At 39.8% G+C, this 26,623-nt stretch overlaps 1 protein-coding gene across 9 annotated transcripts in view; it reads left to right on the plus strand.

The window, feature by feature from the left end:
* Positions 1-26,623, plus strand: part of PLXNB2 (plexin B2) — a 251,654-nt gene that overhangs the window by 164,881 nt on the left and 60,150 nt on the right. For all 9 annotated transcript variants that reach the window (XM_071423798.1, XM_071423794.1, XM_071423795.1 and 6 more), the window contains 9 exons: positions 7,200-8,313; positions 9,999-10,181; positions 11,343-11,465; positions 15,198-15,298; positions 17,412-17,538; positions 18,979-19,129; positions 21,624-21,738; positions 22,422-22,524; positions 23,000-23,101. In XM_071423798.1, coding sequence (XP_071279899.1) covers positions 7,200-8,313; positions 9,999-10,181; positions 11,343-11,465; positions 15,198-15,298; positions 17,412-17,538; positions 18,979-19,129; positions 21,624-21,738; positions 22,422-22,524; positions 23,000-23,101 — 2,119 coding nt within the window. The remainder of the gene's footprint in view (positions 1-7,199; positions 8,314-9,998; positions 10,182-11,342; positions 11,466-15,197; positions 15,299-17,411; positions 17,539-18,978; positions 19,130-21,623; positions 21,739-22,421; positions 22,525-22,999; positions 23,102-26,623) is intronic.

Below are 26,623 nucleotides of genomic sequence, written 5' to 3' on the forward strand. Positions count from 1 at the left end.
TTAACACAATCCTGCCAATTTTGCACAAAGTTCATGAGAGTCCTTGTCATAGGTATGCTGGGATGCTGATGGATATAGAACCTACTGTAAAAGGCAGTTGTGTTCCTCAGCTGTTAATACAATTACCTGGAGAAACCTTTTCTAAGGTGGGACAATAAAACATTTCAGTTTGGCTTGGTGGTATGCAGCAATAGTGTTTTACTGTACTTGCCAGGGATACTAGAGCTGGATGAGATACCCTGTTTAATCCCCTTCCTACCCCTTTGAAGCCTGTGAGAAAGATGGAGGGATGAATGCAGATCTTTGGTAAATAATTGGTGGTTCATGTTCCCAAAACTCATTTTTTTAAACTTGTGTGAAGGTGGATAAGGATGTAAGCAAAATTTAAAAAAAAAAGGTCCTTAAAATTCCCTTTGGATCATCTTGCTCATACAACATTTCCTCATCCTTTCAAATACATCCTTTGCCCTCGAGTTCCCAGCTGTAGGATGCCACAGTGTCCTAACCCATTGGGTTAATGGGTTATCTCAGGCAGTGAGTTATCTAGATCTTTTTGCTGCTGATACCTCAGATCTTTGGAAAGTTGAGAGTTTCCAGAGTGATGGAAACATCTTCTTGCTCATGCCTGTTTCCCAGGGGAAGCCTGCAGTGCATTCCCTCCTCTCCCAGACACTGCTGGCCTCTGCTGATGATGTAGGCACAGGACATAGATTCACTCCCCTTTGGACCAAAGTACAACTCATTCTTGACAGATGAAACCATGGTTTAGGTACATTGGGTTTGCATAGCAAGGATTTGGTAATGGGGACTACAAAGGTGTTTTCTGGGAGAAGCTGCCAGAAGCTTCCCCCATCCATGTCCAAGAGAGCCAATGCCAGCCAGTTCCAAACAGACCTGGACTGGTCAGGGCCAAGCTGCTCAGGGATAACAGGTTTAAGGGGAAAAAAATGCTGTGCAACAGAAGCAAGGAGAGAGAAGTAAAAAAATGTGAGACAAACAACTCTTTAGACACCAAGGTCAGTGGAGGAAGATGGGGAGGGAGGAGCTGCTCCAGGCAGCAGAGCTGGGATTCCCCTGCAGCCCCTGGTGCAGCCCATGGGGAGGCAGCCGTGCCCCTGCAGCCCATGGGGATCCATGAGAGAGCAGAGATCCACCTGCAGCCCCTGGAAGAGCCCAAACCAAAGAATGGGACCTTGTGGGAAGCTGATACTGGAGCAGGCTCCTGGCAGGACCAGTGGTCTGTGGATAGAGGAGCCACACTGCAGCAGGTTTGCTTGTGGATAGAGGAGCCACACTGCAGCAGGTTTGCTGGCAGGACTTGTCACCCTGTGTGGGACCTGCACTGGAGCAGTCTGTTCCTGAAGGACTGCACCTTGTGGAAGGGATCCACTCTGGAAAAGTTCATGGAGAACTTCAACCCATGGGTAGGAATCACTTTGGAAAAGGCCATGAAGGACTGTCTCATGTGGGACAGAAGACATGCTGGAGCAGGGGAAGAGTGTGACAAGGAGGGAGTGGCAGAGATGTGATGAACTGACTGCAGCTCCCATTCCCCACCTCTCTGCACTGCTTGCAGTGAGAAAGTAGAGAGCTTGGGAGTAAAATTGAGCCCAGGAAAAAGGGAGGATGTGGGGAAAAGGTTTTTTAAAGTTTGGTTTCAGTTCTCATTATCCTTCCCTGATTTTAATTGGCAACAAATTAAAATAATTTCCCTAAGTTACAGCTGTTTTACCTGTCACAGTAATTGATGAGTGATATCTCCCTGTCCTTATCTCAACCCCTGCTCCTTTCATCATATTTTTCTCAGCCTGTTTAGCCATGGAATGGAGTGACAGAGTGATTTAGTGGGCACCACAGCTTATTCTTGATATAAGAAACCCAGGTTTTCAGTAACCTGAATTTGAGTTTCCATGTGTCTTCCATTTGTTTTCCCTGGGACTGCAGGAAACAGCAACAGAATGCACAGGGTCTGAGGGTGTAACATTCATTATTTCCTTGGCAAATCCATAATTTTCAACTAGTCATTGTAACAGAACCATGTCAATATAACTATTGCACATATTAAAAAAAATCTTATCTTATTGAAAATTACTCAAAAAAAAAAAAAGAAAACACTTAAAAAATTGTCTCATGAAAACAAGCAAAACTTTTGTCTTCTACACCAGGAATAGAAATAGTATTAAAGTATTTGTCCATATGTTACCAGTTTACAGGCAGTTTGGCCTGATGGGATTTTTTATTCCATATGAAGATGGTCTATACATCTTAGAAAATTGTGTTTTGAGAAGTGAAAGGGAAGGGAAATTGCTCCTTTTGAGCAGTAGAGGCTATCACAACATCTAATGAAGTGGATATTGGTTTCTCATTCTCTACAGCATGACCTCCCACAGTTTTCTGACCCACAGGTCCCATCTGCTAACAGCAAACTGTCACAACTGCAGGGATGGACACCATCACAGTCATCACTGTTCTCACTGGTTCTACCAATTTTGGATGTGTGGCACAGTATACCAACAGAGTTGACCCTCTCTGCTCAAAACCTTTCTTGTATGTTGCCATGCTCTTGTGAAATGGGTTTGAATCCTGCAGTGTTGTTTCAGGTGATTCATTCTCTGAACCAGTGAGCTCCATTGCTCATTTGTTTTAGGAAATATTAGTAAAAGTTGTAACTGAGGATGAGTTTACTTTTACCTACAGCTCTTGCAGAAGTAGAAGCTTTGAAATCCAGACTGAAAATTTGCTCATCCCTTGCTTCTCATACATTTTACAATTTCTTTTTCGACTTCTTTTGAGCCCAAAACTGAAAGCTGAATTCTTTTCAACCTTTGGCATACTTAATAAAAGCTAAAAATTTACTCAAAATGAGAGAGAAGGGAATCCGCATTCATCTTTCCCCAAACAACCATGCTGTTGGAGTGCATTCTTTGGATATTACCTTTTTTATGTCAAAATTTTTGAGTCTTTTTATCATTTTTTTTCCAATTTAAGTCTCTTGTACATCTTTTGGACTCCCTCTGATTAAGGGAAAGTTTGCTGGGAGAACCACAGTTTTCTGCATCTCTTGCCATTAAAGTATATCAGTATATCAGGCAAAGGTCTTGTCTCTTGACCAGAATTTCAAGTAAAAAAATTTTGTCTAGATGAGAGGACATAGCAGGATTTGATTAAGTATATATGATTAATGAAGAAATACTCTGCAAATAAACCACAGAGGCTAACATGGTGAGATTATTCCTTCAGTGAAGATTTTCTTTTCTGTTGTTTTTTGGGAAAAAAACTTGTTTTAGTTCTCAGTTATTCCAGTTTCGGACAAAATTCGGTATTTTTTCACTTCAGCTGAAGCAAATGTAAGAAATTAATTAGCATAAAGCTAAAGATATATCAAAGGCTAAGGTGATAGGGAATGGCTGGAAAGTTGAAGGTTCCTGTGTTCAGGCACAGCAGATGATTTTACACTGAAGGAGAACACCTGCCAAGTCCACGTCAGTATGGTGCTAGTGCTAGTTCTTAGGGTTGTTTATAATAATGTGAAGTCAATTTGAAGCTCACTTCAAATTTTTGTGCTTTTGGATTACAGATGCTCCTTTTTCTGCATGCCTTTTGAAGAAGTGGGTGTTATTTAAGGTTATTGGTCTTGCATGAGTAGAAAGATACAAAGTTATGGGTACTTGCTTTAAATTGATGTCTGTGAGGCAGAGCTCTGGTAGTTGTGTGATTACCAACACTGTGTCACTTTATGGCAGTTCCCCTGTATGAAGTGTTCTCCTGGGTGCCCTGTATTTCCTGCACATAAATTCTAGAATTTCATATTTCTTGTAGGAAGCAGTAGAGGGGACAAGAGGCTGGAGGGAGACAAAACTTTGAGAGAGAAAAAAAATTATGTAGGCAAATGCTCTGCTGGTTTTCTTTTATCCTGAATCTGCTAAGGGCCTAAAACTAAGTGCAAATTGAGGATGGAGGGGTGTATGGCAGCTCTCAGAACCAGGGCATAACTTAGAGTAAGCCACCCAGGCCTGTGTGTAAATACAGTGTGTGATTAAACCATTGGAAATACATTTCCTGTGCAGAGCATCATGGATTCCGTGCTCCAGCCTGTGCTTCTTCCACCTCTTCTCTTGTGTTTCTGCAACTTGTTCATTTAGAATGGAAGTTTTTCACAGCAGGAGACTGCTTCTTGATACATTCCCAGGGCATCTAATTCAGTACAGCACCTGTGTTAATAGCAGCTCTGGCATTCTTATCACACCAGCTGGTCATAGAAGGATTCTTCCAGCTGCTTCTTCCCAATTAAGTTAAAAATAGGTGAAAGTGGCCTGTGGTTGTAGTTCATCTCATTTCATTCTATTTGCTTTTTTAATTTTCTTAAGCCTTCTATTTGATAAGTGAAGGAGAGTTTAATTCTGAATCTCTTCATAGTGTATTTAATTTTTGTTTACTATTTGCTTTGGAGAGAGTATGGAAAATGAAACTAATAAGTATAGAGAATGATGACCTGAACTGTTACCTTGCATAGAGATCTGAGCTAATCTGATGGGGGTTGGCATGAGACAGGAATGGCAGGGAGTAAATAACAAAAACAAACAAATAAACAAACAACGATAAGGCATTATTAATGGAGAGTGCATTGTAGTTCTGAATAATTTAAGTCAAAAATATTATAAGTAAACAAGGCAGAAAATAGTAGGGAGGAAGCATTACCCATTTTTATACAGAGGATTAATTACTCCTCTAAGAGACTGGTTTGGACATACAAAATGTACTTTTTATTAAGTTCTGGTTCTGGCACGGACCAGCAAGACTCTTCATTCTCCTGGGACAAAGGCAGGAGTATTGCAAATGCAGCCTTTGTGTCCTGGGTGCCACCAATGGACAAAATGTGTTTTTTCAATCCTCTGAAATACAGGAACGTGGAGGGGAACTGAGTACTGAAATTAAGGTACAATGAATTATTTTCCATTCATTTAAGGCACTTTTTGTAAGTAGAGCTATTTATGGGGGTTTCTTTGACTGAGAGCAGAGAATATAATAATCTAAAAATAATTACCTTGTGAGAAAAGCAGGAACAAATTAATCTCAATTCTGCATTTGATCCTTGTACAATAGGTAATAGAGTGATAAAACTGATGTGAAAAAACACTGCAGTAGCGTGTCAAGACGGTTTTTTATTCCATTGCAGACAACTGTAAGGGATAATATTTGAAACTAGATGACAAGCATTATCACATATCATTTAACAATGGAGAAGTAAGATAGGATCAAAGTTGGAAAATTGAAGTCCTTGGGAACAGTAAGAAAAGAGAAGAATTCAGAAGAACTCTGGGTTCCTTAGAGCAGGTCAACTGTTGTTGTAAAGAGATCCAACACTTCATTACATTGCAAAGCATGTGCTAAAGCCTGTGTGTGTGGAGAACAGGTTATAAGTCTTAGCCTTTTCTTGGTCACTGTCATAGGAGCTCAATCTATCATTAGAAAGTCCATCTTGTGCTGCTGGTGATGTACTCTCCTGTCTTTGGCATAATTTTATAGCTAGCTACTCAGTTTGGTACATGATAGGAGTTTCAGCAAAACAAGCTTGAAGTTAGTGGTTTATTTATCCTAAGTTACACATAGTAGGCTTTGGGGGATTCAGAGTTTAGTTCACTCTGATTTTAGGGCAGTTGTTCTCACCATTGCACATGCATTTTCTCCATAGAGGAGCAAAACACACACTCAAATGCCAGAGGACAGGCATTGTCTTTATGCATTGCTGGCAGTGCTGTGGTGGTTTGGGAAGCTCACAGATGACTTATGCTCACAACAAAAGTCCTTCCTTCCCTGTTCAAACTTTTACATCCAGGTTGTTAACATTTAGTCTTAGTTATCCAGTATAAGCGATGATTCAGCCATTCTCTTTCATATCCCACCGGACTCTATTGCTCTTGCCAAAACAGACTAAGTGACAAAGGAGGATGGTTCCTTTGTCATTTTTTAAAGTTTTATTTTTTCAGTTTCTGGTTTTGGCATTTCATGTTCTTTTCTTCATCCTATGAGACTGTTGCCTGTTAGATTGCTTTGTTAAATGGTTCTCTTGTCTTTTCTGTGTTTTTAATAGTTTCCTTTCTATTTAGACTCCAGATATTTTCAGATTTAACTTGAAATTCCCTGTAAATTTATAGGTTCTTTCCTCATCAGATTAAAGAATCCCATGGCTGACTTTGAAAATGAAAATATGGTGGATTATATTTGATCTTCCTCCAAACAGTATTCATCTTTTCCCCCTAACATCAATGTGTCGAAGCATGCCACCTTTTATTTTCTGCTCTCAGAACTAAACACTTTGAGAAAACATTAACAAAATGTTCAGGCTTCAGGAAGTCAGATGAGACTCCTCATTTAACTCTTCAGATTAGAACTAGAACCCTTCTTACAAGTTTCAGAAGGTTTTTTCTAATTCCAACAGCGAGGCGATCTGCTTGGGAACTAACAATTCTGAAAGGGTTTTTTAAAAAAAAAGGTAACAGAATCATAATCCCAAAAAATTTTTACATGATGTTCTTAAGACAGATTTGAAACTATTAAGTTGCAGTGCTCTAGTGAATGAAAGTGTTGGAGCTTAATGCATACCAACAGTAAAAGGCAATGTTGCATGTTAAGGGATCTACCATCTTCTGGCTTTACATTGATGAAGGGTTAGTGTAATGCCTTCTCAAAAAGCATCTAGATCCAGACTTGCTTGGAGGGGAAGGTTTTTTCCTTTCTGGGCAAACCCCACAATACAAAATGTTTCCAACACTTTTATGTAAATTCCCCCCCACACCTCTTAAGGAGGAGCTACCCGAAACTGGGATTCTCCAAATTATTTTTAAAACCTCAGCAGTAAATAATTGGCACAGTATGATGCTGTCTGGACAAGCCCTACCACATTTTGTCACTCCATGTTGTTTCAAATTGGCTGTTCTCATTGTGCTTTAGCACAATCATATAATCAATCTAATTGGTTATATGATCATCATTTAGACATATGACCTTGTTAAATCCTTCCCCAACAGATTAAATTGCTAGGCAATTAACAGGATTTGAGGCTTTCCATAATCTTCATGCTGTCTACACATCCACAAGGATAAGTGAATTTAAGTAATGAAAAACTTCCATATTTCTCAGTTTTGTGTAAATTGTATTTTTCTATATTTTTCATGTTATTATTTTCTTTCCCTTTTTAGGTACTACATAGAAATGGCTTTATGGATCTGGCCACTGACCATCTTGAGCTGTTTTTGCATCACCTTATCCAGAAATGAGGAACTGAAATTTTTTCAGAGTGCTACAGAGCTAAATCATCTAACAGTGGATAATGACACTGGCATAATCTATTTGGGAGTGGTAAATGCCCTGTACCAGCTTACAGAAAACCTGGAAGTAATCAGATCTGTAGAAACGGGTCCAAGAAAGGACAACAAAAAATGCACACCTCCCATTGATGAAAATCAATGTAAAGAGGCCGTACTGACTGACAATTACAACAAATTGCTGTTGCTGAACAAGGTGGATAATACAACTGTGGTATGTGGAAGCCTTTTTAAGGGAATCTGTGCCATCAGAGATCTACAAAACATTAGCAATGAGAAGTACTACGTAGACAGCAGTGGAGAAAAGTCCTTTGTAGCAAGCAACGATGAGAATGTATCAACTGTGGGACTGATCACTTCCTTGAATAATGACCGGGTGCTGTTTGTTGGGAAAGGGAATGGACCAAATGACAATGGGATCATAATCAGCACTCGGCAGCTTTACGCCAGGGATGGGAAAGACATTTTTGAAATGTATACAGACTCAGCAGCTGTTAAGTCAGCTTATCATTCATCAAGCACACAACAATTTGTGGCAGTTTTTGAGGATAAAAATTATGTTTATTTTATTTTTAATCAACAAGAGAAACAACCTGTCAACAACCGCACACTGATTGCACGTCTGTGCAAGGACGATGCCCATTATTATTCCTACTTTGAAATGGACTTGGGTTGCAAAGATGATGATGATGGTGCCTATGACCACTGTCATTCTGCTTACATCACTACCCCTGGGAAAGAACTGGCTGAGAGCATGGCTCAGCAGGGACAACCTGCAGATACTCCCTCAGATGACAAAGTTCTTCTTGCACTCTTCAGCAAAGTAAACAAAGATGATGGCTCTCTGAAATCTGCCATGTGTGTGTTTTCCTTGCGGCAGATCAATGAAAAGATGGAAAAAAACCGGAACGATTGCTACACTAAAAAGAATACCAGCTCATTTTACAAACTTTTTTCAGCAGAAAACCCATGTGCATTACATGGACTGGTAATATGAATAATATAATTATTCGTTTTAGAATCTGTGTTAAAGTTTGTGGAAAATATACAACTACATGTTTTAGGGTGGCTTTGAGCTAAACTGTATTAAGATGACTGAAAACTCAAGAGATGGATTCACTATAGAAATGGAATATGGGGGGGTTGTGGACCAGGTTAAGTAAGAAGTGACAAAATTTTGAGTGTCTTAAAAAGGATTTGATGTTTTCTCAAAGATAAGTGCTGCTTTTCTAAATGCATTTCTTTTAAAGGGCTCCTTCTGGTATAGGACTTATTGAGTCAAATGCAGGGATTTTTTACATCCATGATCAGCTTCGGGGTAATCACTGTAGACAATTGTAGTTTCAGTTAGTGTATTTACAATGCTCTTAAATAGTATTAAGACTCTTTTAGATGGTATCTGTAATTCAACATTTTTTCTCACTTGTGTCTGTATCGTTAGACAACTGAAATACCCAGATTTCCTGTATTCAGGTGGTGTTCATCTTTTGGTGTGGCTCAAAATACTTGTATAGCATGACAGCCATCTTTTTATGGCCTGTCACTACCTTGACTATAAGGTTTTTGAAGAGTACTGTTACAACCATTCAGTTACTGTTCTTCAATCTATGGCTGTATCTAAGAGGCAGTTTTGAGCATTTCTGTTGGCTTTATGATTGTTTTGCCCACATCACTCTATTCCCAAGCCCCACTTGTGCATGCCACTCATTCATTACTGCAGCCAACCCTAAAATGTGTTGAGAAATTGAATAATCTTAAAAATAACTCAGCCAGCTTTTAAGAGGATGTCTTAATTTCTCAGCCTGAGCAAGGTACACACTTGCATAAGCATCTGTTTGAGCACAACTTGAGAAGTGGTGTGCTATAGTTCGGGGAGAAGAGTGAACAGCTGAAGAGATGGGGCATGGGAATACCTTTTTTTGGTATTGACCCATAATTCTTCATCTTGTGAGACTGAAGCCATCTCCCACACAGTAAGGTCACTAGCGCTGATGAGTCAAAATTACACATTTTGCTTCGAACTGCCAGTGTTACTTGCGGTAGTACCCTGCATATGGGGTGAGCATCAAACACAGAAATCCTGAATGTGACGAGTGGCCGTGGCTCCTGACAAAAATAAGGTGTGGATTTCAGATCAGAAACATGGTTTTGTTACCAAATATAGCAGGAAAGGCAAGGTGTGAATGAACTTCCTTCTGGTAGCTCTTGCTGCCGCTCAGGCTTAAAGCATAGTGAAGAGGGAGTGTTTCAAAGTTCATGAGACAGTTGCCAGGGAGTTGCTATTTTATGGATTGCAGCAAAGTAAGAAACAAAACAGCAATTAAAATAGCAGTCTTCAAGGCAAAGTTGGTTAAACCAGTCTCTATGACACGTTCATTTTAATTAAATCAACTAGTTAATTTTTAAACCGCTGCTATTATGAAACAGGAAAAAAAATTCTCTCCCTGTGTCTCCTGGAAAGTAAAAGCATGGAAGCAGTTCTCAATTAGCAGGCTGCTGTCTGATTACTGCCTTTTGGCTGGGAGCAAATGCCCAGACAATCCATTTCTCTCTTCCTACTCTTCAGTGTCTGAGGGGTATTATATTGTCTAGTAATAGGGCTGCACTTCACTCTTAGCTAGGAATTAGTGATCTGCATGTTTAACATCACTCTGTATTGCTATTCCTTATTAGAACGCAAGCAAAAACTTTCCCTGTGGCTCCGAACACCTGCCGTACCTTTTGGGCAGCAGGAACGGCGTTGTAGAGAAGCCGGTGCTGCAGAAGGAAGGGATGAACCTCACGGCCGTCACTGTGGCCGTGGAGAACGGGCACACCGTGGCCTTTCTGGGAACGTCGGATGGGAAAATCCTTAAGGTAACCAACTGGATTGGGAGACTGGAAGGTGTATATATGAAAGGTTATGAAAGTCAAAATGGATTTATAAGATCTCATACTAGGAGCAAATTCTCATGGAGCTTGGTTTTTTTCATCTCAAAGGAAAGACGCATTATTTCCAATGTACCTCAGCTATGTGATACACAGATTGAATTAGTATTGCCTGAATGACACTTTTCCTGAAGGATTACATCCGTACTGAGAGCTTTATATAAACAGCCTTAGGTAATCTAACAGCTTTAGCCTTATCTCTATTCAAGCTCACACTGGTTTAAGAGCAACTTTTCATTTTGTAGTCATTCTGGCCATTCAGTGAATAGAGGTGGCAATATAAAGCCCAAGCTAAAGCTCTGATAAATTCAGGTTGTGTGGCGCTCAAGGCTTTACATGTTTGTGGTGTTAAAATATCAAGACTGCAACACCAAACACCTTATTTTGCTTGAAGGAGAGGGATGGCATGTCCAGCCTTAAACTTACCACTGCCAAGTCCCACCAAACCACATGGAAAGTCACATGGATGTGATGCTTAGACACATGATTTAGTGGTGGACATGGTGGTGCTAGTTTAGTGGTTGAGCTCTGTGATCTTGGAGGTATTTTCCAACCTTAGTGATTCTGTGGGTCTATGTCCCTAAGTGACACACCTCTATATCTTTTAAATATCTTCAGGGATGGTGACTTAACCAGTTGCCTGGGCAGCCTGTTCCAATGGTCAACAAACCTTCCTGTGAAGAAGTATTTCCCAATATCTAATTTGAACTTCCCCTGGCACAAATTGAGGCCTTTCCCTCTCCTGCTCTTGCTTGCTAGTTGTGAGAAGAGACCACCCCCACCTCACTACAGCCTCCTTTTTTTTTTGTTGGTAGTTGTAGAAAGTGCTAAGGCCTCCTCTGAGCCTCTGTTTCTCCAGACTGAACTCCTCATCAGACATGTCCTCCAGACCCTTCACCAGATCCATTGCCCTTCTCTGAATACTCTCCAGCCCCTCAATGTCTTTCTTAAAAATTTGCCTTAGTCCTCCTTTTGTTCTTAATTTATTTTTAAAACATTTTCATTGTCTTTTACAGCAGTAGCCAGGTATAAGGATAATGGTGGCGAAAAGGCAACATTAACCACCTGGTTTTTTCTTCCACAAAATAGGTATTCCTGTCATCCACTGCAACTGAGTACAGCTCTCTTACTATTGAACCAAACAAAGCTGTAAAGAAGGACCTGGTCCTTGATCAAACCCAGGAAAATCTGTATGTGATGACCACAGACAAGGTAACATGTTCTGCTTTCATTAAGGACCCAGCCCTCTTTCACTTTCTCTGCAACTTAACCTGAGATTTATACATTTTCCAGTTGTTCCTGGAAATTGCCCTATTTGGTGGGACTCCCCCTACTCTGTGTGTATGAAGACCTTTCTCAAGTCTAAGCTGATGGACTTGTTGTGCCTCGGAGAACTGTAATGTCCATGATGCTTAGCGACAGGGAATAATGGCAAGTGAGATCCCCTCTGGAGCTGTCACACAGGCTCTGTGGGAGGGATGAAGTGGAGATGTTTGGCACCAGCACGCCTCAGGGTCAGGCAGCCTCAGTGCTCAGTGTGGGATGTGTGGGGTACCAGTGGGTGCTGTGGTACCATCAGATCCTTTCAAGGGCACTTCAGGACTCGGGGTGCTCTCCTGATGTGCTCTCACTGACACGTCTGTAAAGCCACCAGTGGTTTTTGTGAGTCTTGGTGTCAAAAACTAAGAAGCAATGGAGAGAATTATATATTTGGGAAACACTTTCATTCAAGCTTCTGCTAGAACTGGGTACAGTAGGAAAAGTTCAAGTTCACTAGGAAAGGCATGGGCAATCTCTCCTAGGCCCCTTCTTTTTCCTGTAAGGTGAAGGCACAATGGAGGTCTGTAAAAAATGGGAGGAAAAAAAGCAAGTAGGAAATGAGAGGGATGCCAGATTCTTTTCCACCCCCAGGGGTAATCCTCTTTTGACACTTTTCTTTGTGGAGGCTGGAGCTGCCAGCCTCAAACACTTCATTCAGCAGCTTTCCAGGACAAGGTGGGTGACAGGCTGTGACCATCTGCAGCCCTGCCAGTGACATGGAATGCAACATGGAAATGCTCTGCACCACTAAGACAGGGAGAATGAGGGGACTGCGAAAGGAGAGTATTTGGGAAGACAGTGCAAGAAAAATGTTTTCTGGCTGTTTTATAGAGGGGTTAATATAAATTCCTGCTGCGGGAATGTTATAGCCTAGCTGAAGGTTTTTAGGCTAGAAAGAACATTGGAAAAAATGCCAGAAAAACAACGGATAAAGCATTTAATAATATGACTGTGTGAGAGAGAGGTTACTTTTTTTTTTTTTTTCTTTTTTTGAGCGGTTGTTACTTCTCATTTGGCTCCTGTTCGACTTTGGAACACAACTCCAAGCTTCAATATTGTCCACAAAACTCTGGGTGGCCTGGCCCCCCATTTGACAAGCTGGCACATTATGCAAAAGCCCCAAGGTCTGCACCAGGCTACTGTGTGTGCTGCTGAGCAATGTAAGGGATAACAGCAGCACTGAAGGAAGACAAGCTTTCAGATGACAGTCAGCTTAAAATGGTAGAATTTAGAAAGACAGCAGACAACTTTTTTTCAGAGAAAACCTGCAAAAAAAAATCAATCACTACAAAACATTTAAATTTAGAATGCAGCAAATTTCTGCTGAAGAAAGAATTTTACTTCAATCTTTTCCAAGTAGCTCTCGTAGACACTGCAGTTTCTGAATAATATGAATAATAGTTTTCTTTTACAAAACCTGTTTAGCTTAAATATGAATAGCTAAAGTTGGGAGCTCTGTAATGGCATTGCATTACTGTCATCTCCAGGAGTTAATTACAGTGAGCAGTCCCACCCACTTTTAGAAGCAGATAGACAGGAGAATGGAGGCCTTTGGAGCTGGGAGAAATAAGGTGACATAAGCAAGAGAAGAATAAGAGATGAAATATGTACTTCTGGGTTAGGCATAGCTGTGGGTTGAGGGAATAGAGATATCAGAACTCTGATTTGTGTGTTTTAATGGTTAAAGGTAAACAATAAAGAGCAACTGGCTGCACTGACAGGCATTCATGCTGCTGAGCTACCTGGCAGATGCAGACTGCCCCAGCATTTAGAAATTAATTGCGTGGGCTCTGTGAGCACTTGAATAAAGTGGAAGTGGTGATGTGGTAGGTGATAACTTCTTTAAAAAGAAATCAGAGAAACACAGAAATCAGGGAAAAACAATAGAGAAGTTAAGATCCATAGTGAGAATCAAGTTCTTCCTTTCCTGTTTCACCTTTCTCCCCTCTTTTCTCCCAGCTTCTGTTGTGCTGCCAAGAGCAGTGGGGGTTTTGAGCAAATGCTTTCAGCAGTCAGTCCCCTCTGCTCCTAAAGTTTAAACAGAGAGCAGGAGAAACCCCTTGCACCTTCTTGTGGGACTTGGAAAGGAGCTTAGCACCTCTGTGCTGCTCATGCTGGTTCATTCCAAGTGTACATCACTGGTAGGATCCCAGATTCCTTAAGGTACTTAATGTATTTGGAGGAAAGCAGTCACTGTGGTAGTCACTTACCATGATCAAGCTTGTTTACTTGTTTTAGTTTTTACACTTTTTGACTTAGTGGGCCAACTTGCAAAGCTCTAAAATTAATGTATTTGCATTTTGTAATTGGCTGTTAAAGGAGCTGGTTTTTTGGCTTTGATTTTGGTTTGGTGGGGTTTTTTGTCTTTAAGGTCACGCAAAACTTGCAGAGACAGCAATCTCTAGGGCTTGTTTATGCCTGCCAGAACTGTGAAACAAATATTTTGTCAAATAAAAAAAAAAAATCATTGACTGGCTATTAAATTACTTATGGGTACCAGTTAGTGAGTGAGTGCCAGTGACGCAGCTCCAGTTAGCTAAAAAGAAGAGAATGCTGAAAAGGTAAACCCCTGTATTAATAAATGCAAGAAAATTGGACAATATTGACATTTTCCTTAACGGAGTCATTTTCTTTAACTCTCTGAATATGAAGAAAAGGCCAAACTCAGACTGTCAAAGTAACTTTGTAATTGCCAGTGAGATGAGAATGGCATTATATTGAAATGAGACTATAAAGCCTACATCTCAGAGTTTCTGTTTCTACACTTTTTGTGCTCCTTAAAAGTACAATGTAGTCATAAACTGGAAGATGTATGTCCTGTTTTCCTCTTGCATCATTGCAGCAGCATAGCTAAAAGGAATGGCTCTTCTTTCTGTGAGCCAAAGAAAATTTTGTTAATTCTCCGCACCAAAGGAAATCAAAACTAGAAGCTGTAAATTTACTGGGGGAATGAGACATGAGAACTGATGATGTTCTTTCCCCTGCTGCTTCCTGTCATAATTATTTCCATTTTATTTAGTGAATGTATTCCATGGTGGAAGGTTATGCACAGAGAAGTGCAGTAACCCAAAACACCCTGGCTCTCTCACGCTTGCAGACTTTCTGAAATGCCTTCTGGCTGGAAGTGCATTTCCAAACAATTTCACCTCCATGGTAGTGATGGGGAGAGGAGAATATTCTCTTTAAAAAATGCTCTAGTCAGTACCAAGTTAGTCTTTTGAAAGTATCCACCCTGCAGTAGCTGCTTCTTGAATTCAGAGCATCGCTGATGCCGTTTCTATCCTGAGGTGCAGATTTCCACAAGTAATATAACTGGAGGAACGGAAAAGCTCAATTTTTGTAAAGCTTGCTTATAATTCTTAATTATAACAATGCCCTACATTACTTTGAAGACAGATTCAATAATACTGGAGTGGGAAAAAAAGCAGAAAAAAGTATGTGAATTTAGACTTTGTTAAGGGGGAAAAGACAATATGTATAATATAATTAATAAACTCAGGCTGAGCTCTGAGTATAATAATACAGCTGCCACAGGCAATGAGGCTGTACAGCTAGGTCCACAAATATTTCCACCTCCTTATGCCACCCTCAGTTGTTAGGTTTGTCTTGCTTTTGGCTTTCCAGGTGTACCGATTGCCCGTGCAGGACTGCCACAAGTACTCGGACTGTGAGAAGTGTGCCCAGGCGAGGGATCCATACTGCGGCTGGTGCGTGCGGGAGGGCAGGTGAGTGCTGCCAGGGGTGCTCAGCTGCAGCCACTGCTGCTGCTCCAGCTCTGACCTGTGCTCTGTGGGACTGCTGGGCATGCTGATCCCAGCCCTTGGTACTCAGCCCTGTGCTTCTGGCAGTCATTTCATTTTATCACGCAGACATTGATATCAATATTCTGTGCACACAAAAAAGTCCCCGTTGACTTTTTCAGATTTGATTAGTTTGGGAAAATATATACTTTTCTGCTGGTACTGAGAATGATTATACATCTTCTAACTGTATGTTTTATCACTCTTTCAATTGTACAGTCACAGAAAATTTAAAAAAAATGCTCTCTATTTCAGATTCAGAAACTATAGCATGTATTTTAAGTACATCAGTAAAGTGTGAAAAAGAACATAAAAGAAAAAAGTGTTCCATGTCTAAAACAGAGTGTATAGTTCAAATGCTGGTTTTACATAATCATCTATCAAGACGTGTAGCTACAGGGAACCCTCACCTGCCTGTAGGAGAGCAGAAAGTGACATTTTGCTGACTATCTGCAGAGGTTCACTGAATGAATATTCAAGCACATGTAAACTAGGACAGCACTGAACAGCCCTGGAATATCTCTTCTTTACACTCTGCATTGATTAGAGTGCCGAGAGGGAAGAGCAGTCCTGCAGTTCTCTTTTTGACTACTAAGTTAATTAACCCCTTGGCATGAGTGGTTGGGAATTCGTGATTCTAACTTCTTGCTGTTGGAACAAAGGGGCTGTTTAATTATAATATGCAGATGAATTTCAGGCTTCTAGTTTCCTGCCTGAAAATGTGAACTATCGCATTAGGTTACCTATCAGCCTGATGTAGCATAATATGGAGCACTGCAGAGAAACTTATGTGGTGTGTGCAGGTTTATGTAATATACTGTAACTCCTCCAGCCTGGGGTTTCAGTTGCTGTGGATGAAACCTGAGAATTTGGAATGTAACCTCAAACTCCTCCTGGGCTGCTGGGAGTTGAAGGCTTTGGCATATATCATAAAAAAGGCAATTTTCCTTAGATTTCCCTTCAGGTTTCTGATATGACCACTGACCTCAATATATCAAAATATTAATGGTTTCTGAGAACAGGCAAACATGTATTTTCACATTTGCTAATATTATTTCCAAAGGGGAGAAAAAAAGTGCTTCATTCTAAGTTTCTGTTCTGTCTCATGATTACACACAGCACTTAGTAGTGTGTTTAGGGATATATTATGTGAATGTTTACTCTGTATGTAAATGATTTGTTTAAAGGAGGTTTGATAGTGCTGTGCAACAGCTGCACTGCATTAAAGCCCCTGATGAGTTAATAGTCAACTTTCTGCTAGAGCAGAGATACTCCAGCATTTTCTTTTAAACTTTGCACAGAATGGAAAGAATACACATGAGACTGTCCCCACCTCAACAAGCTTTTGTAGCCCCATGCAGCTTCTGTACTGCAGCATTTCTTCCTGTACTTGAGCTGGGAAAATCTTCTGGTGTTTTTGGTGAGGCTGCACAACTGCTCTTGTCTTCCACAATTGTAACACTGCCTTGGCAGAAAGAGGTTTTAAATACTGGCAGTTGTTAAGGAAAACATTCCCTACAAAATAACATTTGTAGCACTGGGGTTACACAGACATTATCCACAAGCTTGTATGCTCCCAGCAATACTTCTCTGTTGCATCTTGCTCTCTTGAGTGCTGTGTCTTATCAGTGGCAATACATAGGTGTCTGCCACTTGACCTGCAGGGAAAAAACAGTCTGTGGCCTCTCATTCAGGATGTTATTGCAAATTGCAATGAAGATTATCAGCTTGATTTCAGATGGCTCCACTGCCCCATGGTTCCTATGCTGTCACTGCCTGGATTTGGGTTGTCTAATTCAAGGTGTTGTCCAAAACAGTATAGGCACTTGCTCTTGGCATGTCAAACCATCAATTGTAGTTGCACCACTAATTTTGTTAAAAATTCTCTAATAGCAACCCCACTAGTCAATATTAAAGCAAATTTGTAGACATCTTGTGTTGTAATTTCAGTCTCTAATCATGAAATTGTTGCATAATTCAGAGAAAGCAGAGTCCAGCTATAATACTGCCGTGGGTTTTGTTCCTTTTTTTTTTTCAGGTGCACAAAGAAGGCAGACTGTGGTACAGCTGATAAGGAGAACCACTGGCTGTGGAGTCCAAGTGGCACATGTGTGACTATCATTAGTGCAGACCCTCTAAATATGAGTCGCAGAGCTCCTGCTAAGGTATAACAGGATGATGATTTCCATAAATATTCTTTAAGCACATTGGTGTGACTACCAGAAAGATGAATATCTGATTTCTTTATGCACAGTGGAGACTAGGAATAGGAGGCTGTTTTGGTGTCTCAGTCTCTGTCATTTCTCACAGTGCTCTTTCTTGCCTGCTGCTCTTGCAGGTTGAGTTCACATTTCTGACCTGTGTAAACCAAAGTGATGCACTAGTATGGATGATAAAGCACTTACCTGAATATTATGAAAGTGTTGCACAGTGTTGTATAACCCATAAAAAGTAATTGGTAGGGGAGATTTCATGCTGCCCTTTCAGCTTACTTGAGCATGAACTTAAGTAAGCAGTGAAGCCATAAGATGTTGCTTTAAAATCAGCAGTGGATTTGCCTACACAGCGGATACATGGAGAAGGTAAATTCAGCATGCAAAATGACTCTATGGCAACAAAACTACAAAACTGAGTTTTTGGAGTGTGATTAGGGTGTCATAGCTTGCTGTAATTCCAAATGAGGCATGCCAATGCAGACTGAGTGCTTCCTGGGGGTGTTCAGCAAGTAAAATCAATAAAATGGCTTTTAATTCCTCTTAATCAGAAATAAAGAAAATTTCTTTCAAGTCACTTCAATTCCACTTCTAAATTATGTAAACAGCATTGTGTTAAGGCCATTTCTATGGTGAATAAAAATATTAGTAGAGTATAACTGCTTTCAGTGAGAAAGGGATAATTGTCTTTTCTACTGGCAATATAAAATGGAAAGTTAGACTGTATAATTAACAGACTTGAAACATTAAGTCAAGAACAAGATCCCAAATTTCAGCTGGATTGTTTTCTCTTTCCTTGTTATGTTTTCCCATCTTATTTACTTATTTTTAGTTTCTCAAATGCTTTCTTTCTCTGAGGAAGATAAGATCTCATCACCATTCAGAAATCCTTTCTCAGTATTGGATTTTTTGCATTTGCATGGAGTCTTGAGGAAGCCACTTTTCTGTTCATCCCTTTCAAACTCCACCATTTCCAGCCTATCCAGTTCTGTTTTCATTATTCACTAAGAACACCTAAGGTTAATGTAGTATTAATTAATTTTGTCAGGGTTTAAGTGTTAAGTATTCTGTTTACTGTTGCTAAACTGGATGCTGAGGACAAGAATAAAAGGTTTTGGGTGTGTCTGTTCAGACAATTTTGTTCTGGTCTGATGCATTGACAGGACAAGAGGTTTTTGTATCAGTCTGCTTCAACAAAGACCCAGCCTGGAAAGACTGGTAGGGGTTTAAGGAGAAAAGATTAAGAGATGGGAAGAAGTAAAAATTGAAAAGGAGAGTCATGTTCTGTGATGCTAGCTAAAATATCACCTTTGAAATTGAAATTTTCCAAGTCTTACTGGGTCTTAGCTCATTTCTTCCAAATATTTTACCCTTTTAAAATTTTATTTCCAGGTGGAACTGACTGTAAGTCCCATGCCAACTTTGACTGAGAGTGACAAGGTTTGCTGTACCTTTGGTGAAACAGTGCACTCTGCTCAGTTGAAAGAAGGGGTTATTATCTGTGATCCCCCTGATATAATTCCTCCAACACCAAAACATCAAGGTAAAGAAATATTGCTACCCTACATGGATAATAAGAGAAAAGAACATAGACTGTTGTTTCCAATGTTATGCTCTTATATGAGGTGCCTACAAAATGGGTTTTTTTTCCTCTTCCAGTCCTTCTCCCCAAATAGTCTGTTGCTGAACTGTCAGTTTGGTCAAACTTTTTCTATTGATATATTTACAAGCTGTAGCATTCCCAGTGTTTCTGCTGGGAACTTGAAACAGTAGCTTGGGAGACACATAGACATGGAGTCAGAGAGGTGCTATTCTGTGTCCCAAACAAACAAAACCCAGTTACCCTACTCTAAGCCTAAGCACTCTGACTTGTGGGGACAGAAGAGATTTCTACCTGCTTCAGCTATGAAGGAATTCGTGTCTGTCTTCTTAGTCTGCTCTGGACAACAATACTTCAGTGGCCTTTTCTCTGGTTCATGTTACAAGGTTATCCTTCCTAGCATCCAGCCCTCTGTCTCTTCTTCTGTGTGTCCTCCAACTTCTGCAGCAGTAAGCCTGATGGAAAAATACTTCATCATATAATTAAAGACTGCACCATTGTTCTGAAGCACTGATTATAGGCCTGAGGTCTGTTGCCAGCCATAATTCTGTGCAGTTTCCTAGACAGTGCTTTGTTCATAGTTCATATATCTTGATGCATAAACACATGGAATGAAACTCATTACACAACACTGTTTATTATCTATCAAGTTTAAAAATCTGAAGAGAAATTACAAGCAGAAAACACGTGCTCTTACAGCTTGCAGACAAACCCCTGAGGATAAGTCTTTTATATGCATTTTAACAGTCATGAACTGTCAAAGTGGTACTTGGAAGCACTTTTTAAGATAAGTTTCAATTCTCTGAAGGCTGAAACAGGTAAAATCTAATTTTAGTTGCAGGGAGAGTAATTACATTAAAATCTCATTATTGAATTTTACACTAGCTGGAGTATATTGTGGTATATCAGATTCTGCTAAGTGTTAAAGCAGCACACTGTTATTTAAGGCCAATTCACATTCCCTAAATATTTGTAAAGCAGGACATAAAGCAATGGGGTTGATAAATGTGATATCTGGATGTCATCCAGCACTAAATGTAAGACTAGAAGCCCATCAGAGAAGGCATTAGAATAAACAAGCAATCTAGAAATAATATGGCTCTCTGAGTTGGTTGCACATCTGAAAGGATGTTCAAGAGCAATATAAGGGCGCTCAGAAACTCAGCAGACACCAGGAGAAGGCAGGCAGCTACAAGCATTCACAGAACCACATAATTTTTAGGGGCAGAAGGGACCTGGGGAGGTTACCTAGTGTAACCCCCCTGCTAAAGCAGGTTTACCTAAAGCAGATTGCACAGCATCTCGTCCAGGTGGGTTTTGAATGTCTCCAAAGGAGACTTCACAACCTCTCTGAGCAGCCTTTTCCAGTGCTCTGTCACCCTCAAAGTAAAGATCTTTTGTCTTCCTATTCAGATGGACCTCCTATGTCTCAATTCGTTGTTCCTTGCTCTGTCTGAACAGTCTGGCCCCAATCTTTTGACACCTGCCCTTAATATATTGGTATGCATGGTATTTGTATATTCCTGGCAGTCCTGAGACATCCAGTTACTGTTAAGAAGCCCTGTTGACGTTGGACAAGTCTGGGTTGTGGTTGGTTGGTTGGTTCCAAAAGGAATTTCTAGGAAGGATGCCTTTTCTCAGTCCTGTTGTTAGGAAATCCCCTGTTGCTGCTGTGAGTCTGAAATATTCGAGGGGACCCAGTGCAGGCAGAGGTAACTTCCAGCCAAGCAGCTGATGGTCTTCCAAGAACCTGTTCAAGGAAAGCAGAGTTTGAAGTTGCTCAATAGCTTGTGAAATAGCTTGTCATAAGGGCTTAATGATTTCTGCAAAAGGTATTTAAAACAGTTTCACTCTTTAGTAATAATCCTGACTAGAAGTACATTTGTGGAGAAATTGTGTATGGCAAACTGAAGCTCACAAATGCCTGTGGTAACTGTTGCAGGCACTGTTGGGCATTAACCACAAAGATCACTTGCTTGAATTCACATAACATTTTTAATTCACAAATGAAAGGAGTAATTTTACATGCAGACATATTCATATTTAAGAAAATGTTTTATTTAAAATTACTGTTCTTGTGCCAGTTTTCGTCTGTGTTCAATTATGTTTTTAATCAGTTTTCCTTGTTCTTCTAGACTCTTTTAAAGTTTAGCATGATGATAGCACCACTGAAAAACACTTCCATAAAACAAAACTATTCTTTTATTATGTTTCTTCCCTTTTTTCTCTCTCTGTTTTTCTTCTGAGGATCGTGAAAAATTTTGTAAAGCTTAAAAAGACAAAACAGACTTTAGGTCATGAGATCCAGAGTGTTAACAGTATAGTTAAATATTTGCTTATGTCCTGTAAATTAATAAAACTGTTATCATTGTATCATTCGGCTCAAGAGCTGAAGAATTCAACAACCATTTTGATAATTTTTTTTCTTTTGTGATAGATCATGTTTCAGTTCCACTTCAGTTAACCTTTGAAAAGAACAAGATTTTTTTTGCATCACATACTTACCCTTTCTATGACTGTGAAGAAGCAATGAATCTTATTGAAAATCAGCCGTGAGTATTTCAGCTTCTTAAATGTTTAGATCCTGTAGCTTGGTGTGTTAGGTAACTGGCACCTGAATTACTCAATCATTTCATAATTAAGCCTTTGGCACTCAAAATTTGCCAGTGTCCAAATCCTTTTTCTTACATTTTAACGGAGTTTAAAAATGGTTGAAGGGCACCTGGTGAGCCAGCAACATAAAGCATGGAATAGCAATATTCATGGCACCTATAATTAAGGCCAGTTCATTGTGTTGCCATTTCTGGAGCTGCTAATGTGTCTGCAGGTGAGCAACGTGGACATCTGTGTGCCTACTTGTTCCTTGTAATGATGGTGGTAATTTGGTGCTTTGGGTTGCAGTGCCTTCAAACAGGGCAGGTGCAGCCAGCCCAAAGCCTTTGTTCATCCCTGTGTATGAAGGTTGATCAAAATCACTTCCAGTCCTCTCAGGCTTGATCTCAAAGTTTTTGCAAATGCTATGATTTTCTGATCCCTGCTCAAATATTTATTTAAGGGATAAAATAGCTTTTTGGGGTTCTTGATCTGTTCTTGTGAAGTTTTGATCTTAATATAGTAAGGACACTCTAACAGACTGATTTACCCTCTGTGAGTATATATGGAATTTCATTTACTTTTCTTGTTAGCGGGGGAAAAAGCCTGACAATTTGTCATGACTACCATGTTATATTTGTAGATGCTATTCCTGTGCAAGCAATAGATGGAATTGCCAGTGGGACTGGAAGAGTCATATCTGTGAAGAGTCCTCTTCAGTACAAGATGTGATTAAACAAAATATGGTAATGTTTAAAAATAAGGTTATTAGGTTTTTTATTAGAACACTTCAATATTTTGTTTGCTGGATCTCTCATATCAGTTGGTTGAATTAGAGATTTGAAAATGATTCTAAAGTTAACTCCAGAAATGTAAGGTGTTTTTTTTTTTAGTGACAGTGCGGGGGTGGGAATTTAAGGGTGTGATTGAGGCGGGGCAGTGAGACTGAATAACTCCTGAAAGGATATTTCTGTGCCTTTTACTATTTTGCTTCAATGGGAGGAACGAGATTTCAAGGCAGGGAGAGATAATCACCCACAGCTTTGACATATGCTGCAGTCATTTTTAGCATGTCTAATTTGAAAGGGTGTAATCAAATCTGTCACCGTATTTTAAGCATGAAGTTCTTCAGAACAATCATTCTATTGTCCAAAGGCCATTGGAGCTTGTTGTGATAAGTTTTTTTATTTGTAATAACATATAAAATGTATCTCTCCCCAGGAAGGAGAATGCCCACAGTTTCTAAACCCTGACCCTTCAATAATACCTATGGAGTACCAAACAACTGTGTATTTTGAGGGAAAACATCTAGATTATTATCAGGTAAGCAGATTAATTCAATGCTAGCTGTCATTTGAATGCCTCTTAAACTGCATCCACATCCCTAAACTAAAGAATTGGTTCATGTGCCTTGGAGATCCTGCTTGTAATTTAAAGAAAGAAAAGGGCTGCACATTCATGTTTGATATAATATTGGTTACTGTGGTAGAGTCATCACCAAGAGAGCTGGAGAAAATACTCTAACTATTAAAATGGAGGGTGCATTTTAAAGAATGTAAGCTGGACCTATTAAAACTCTGGACAGTTATTTTTCATGTAGTGAAATGTGAGGAACTGTAAGAATTGTGAATGCTTCACATCTTTTTCTAATTAAATACTTTGTGGGTTTTACTGCTATTGTTCTAGAATGACATCACTCTGTGTGCTTAATTTTTTTTTTAAGTTTCCACCTTAAATACAAAAATGCACTCATTAAACATTTAATGTTTCTTAGTTTGGATATCATCTTTCACTTTTGTGTGTGTGTGTGTGTGACCATCAAACCAGAAGATCAGGTATTCTCTCACCCATAGCAAAGGCTTCTCTTTCTTAATACTTGCTTCCAGAAAATAAATTACAAAGTCTCTTAGTCAGATAGACCCCAGGGTTTTAATTGCATTCTAGTCTAGACAATGCATAAAACGTTATTGTTAGAGGGATGAAAATGAAGCTTTAAAACCATTTTTAGGTGATAGCTCAAGTATTGTTATCAGTTTCTATTCTTTGTTTCTGTGTTGTCTTTGTGTAAATGGGAATTGATGATAGATGCACTGGGGAGTGCATTGATTTCTTTTACTACTGGCCATCTATCATGGGAAAGAAGGCTCTTCTTTTTGAGGGTTTTTTTTTTTCCTTTTTCAAATTGGAATGCTGTATAGCTTCTAAATTCCTTCTATCATTTTTGCTGCTCCTGCCAAGGGATGGAAAAGAGTCAACAGGCCTGAAGAGCAGCAATATAAGAAGGGGATTCAGAGAAGTGCAAAAAGCAACCTGTAAGCACCACGTAAAGACCATGATGTGTGTCACTACTATAGACATATATGAAAATTGTGCTATAAAAACATATGTTCAATAATAAACACTTTTGTTTGAAGACCTTAAAATATATGCAGACAGTGAAATGCAAATTTGGTGAATTTGGTCTGTTCTCCAAGATGCCAGAACTGGTCCCTGGTAGGACATGTGCCTGTGTGCAACATGTGGCATACAACACCTCTCCTACACCCACAGCTAATTGAAAAGTATTCTGGAGATTATACTTTATTACTTTTGCTTACATTGGCAAGAGGTGTTTTTCTGCCCAAGAGGAAAATCATTTCCTGATCCCTTGTTATAATTGGAAGAGCCTTTTCTCTCTCTAGAGAAATTCAGGCTAGATGCATAATCTAGATGTGCTGAATTTGACTTCTAGTGGACCCTTGTCCTCCAAGGAGAAACAGCAGCAGGAATGCAAAAACTCCTTCATCTAGTTTATTATTCTATGGATAAGCACTTTAATCCTTCTGAACTACTACTAACAAAAAGGGAATGGAGAAAAAGGCACTGGGCTTTTTTAATTCTGTGAGATATCAATTGCATTTAACAAATGCTAAGACACATCCTGTGGATGGGATGCTTTGTCATGGGTAGCAATGTTTAACAGTTTGCCTACAGAATGTATTTATTTAGCTTGGAACTGGGAAGTCTTACGAGGAGTTCAAGTCTCTGTAGGAAGCCAAGGTGAATGCATAGTCCCAAAACTGGAAAGATGCTGGAGAGCAATGAGTGTCAAATGATGTCAGAGGAATTTTTCTTGGGTGGGAGCAATGTGAAAATGTCATCTCTGTCATGGGGTCAGCTCCATATATCCTGGTACAGAGGTGTGTTCTTCAGTCAAAACAAGAATGCCTTTAGTGACAGGACTTCAACAAACACACACAGTGACTACAGCTATATACACAGCCCTTTAATACATGTGATAACAGACAAATAAGGCATGAAATAGTGGTAATCACATAGGCACTCATGCCTGTGGGATTATTCTATCTGAAGAAGAAACTTTGATGATTGAAAGTTCATTTGAATAAAGGGCATAACTTACACTTAGCCTTTGGTAAACATTTCATGGAAAACAGGGTGGCTCAGGAGAAGCCATGGATGGATATTTTGTAGGGATTGACCCACAGCCCAAATGCTAAATAGCATTTGGCTTCTCATGTGGAACAATTTTGCCACAGGATATGCTGGGCATTACAGCATCTTTGAAGCTAGCAGTCATGCAGCTATGAGCACATTTAAGGTCTTTATTGGTTAGGATGTTGGTATATCCATTTTCCTCCTATTTTACTTGCCTAAATTTTTGCTTAGAAAAAGCAGAAAATTAATGTTGTGATGTCACTTTGAACTACCAGTTCTATTATCTTGCTTTAATCTGTGCTTTACTTAAAGGGGTGTTGCACACCCAGCCTTGCCATGGGTGACTAAGTGCACTGTCCAACATTGTACATATAAGAATCTTCATCTCTAGGTGGAGATGAACATTAAAGGGCTTACTTGGTGAGTAGGAGAGGAAAATGGCTTTAAAAACTGCTGTTGTTGGACTATATCAAGAATTATTTCTATACTGGAAATATAGAAATGCTATACTTCCATTGAGGGTGGAAGTATAAACTCACACGTTTTGTATGCTCCTGTAAACTTGTAAATGCTTAAAGTACAAAGAATAAGTCTCCTCATGATAGCTTCCACTGGAGGGAAATAGCCTAGAAGAGGAGGAGCTGTTGACTATTCTGTCCTTCCTTCCTCTGAAAGAATTTCAGTAGGAAGGAGAGAGAAATCCAAGCTGTTGTCATTCTTGTGGGAGTAGCGCCATCCCAGACAGGCAGAGGGAGGGAAGTCTAGTACTGATCAGTCATATCGCATGCAATTTCTGAGAGGCATTCTCCAGCTGAGTCCTTGAAAGATTGGCACAGTAGGAGAGACAGATGTACCAGCATCAAGATAATCTTATTAGCCCGCCAAAGATTTTCGTTAAAAGTAATTTCCCACTTGGATTTGTCTTTGCCATGTGTGTCTGATGTGTAACCTGCTTCCTAGTGCTTGCTACACATCTCTTGCCCCCAAACTACTGACTGTGAGCTCTGCTGCCTTCTGCTCAAGAGCCTGGTAAACAGCTCCTGATTTCAGTGCACTCCAGGTATCAGCTGTCACACACACCACAGCTCTCCTCCTCTCCCAGAGCCTGCTGTTAAGCGAGTGGGAAAGCCTTACATAGCAGTAGCAGAATTTGAACACTTTTGAAAATCACGTTATATTAAAATATGTGGTGCAAGGAAAACAAGGCAGCATTCCTATAAAAAATAATTGTAAGGATATGGTTTAAAACCTGGATTATGTAGATGTTTTCTGTAAGGCAGAATAGGCTGTAAATTTTCAGACAAGGCTTTTGAGAGTTCAGGGAGTAGCTTATTTTCTATATCTAGCTTCCTAGAAGGAAGAAGTAAAAGGTTTGTTTTCTTCTATAAAATAACCCCCCAGAGCCTCAAG

Source organism: Agelaius tricolor, unplaced genomic scaffold (genome assembly GCF_023055355.1).
Source record: "Agelaius tricolor isolate 1412-34295 unplaced genomic scaffold, bAgeTri1.0.p SCAF_3, whole genome shotgun sequence".
Lineage (NCBI taxonomy): Eukaryota > Metazoa > Chordata > Aves > Passeriformes > Icteridae > Agelaius > Agelaius tricolor.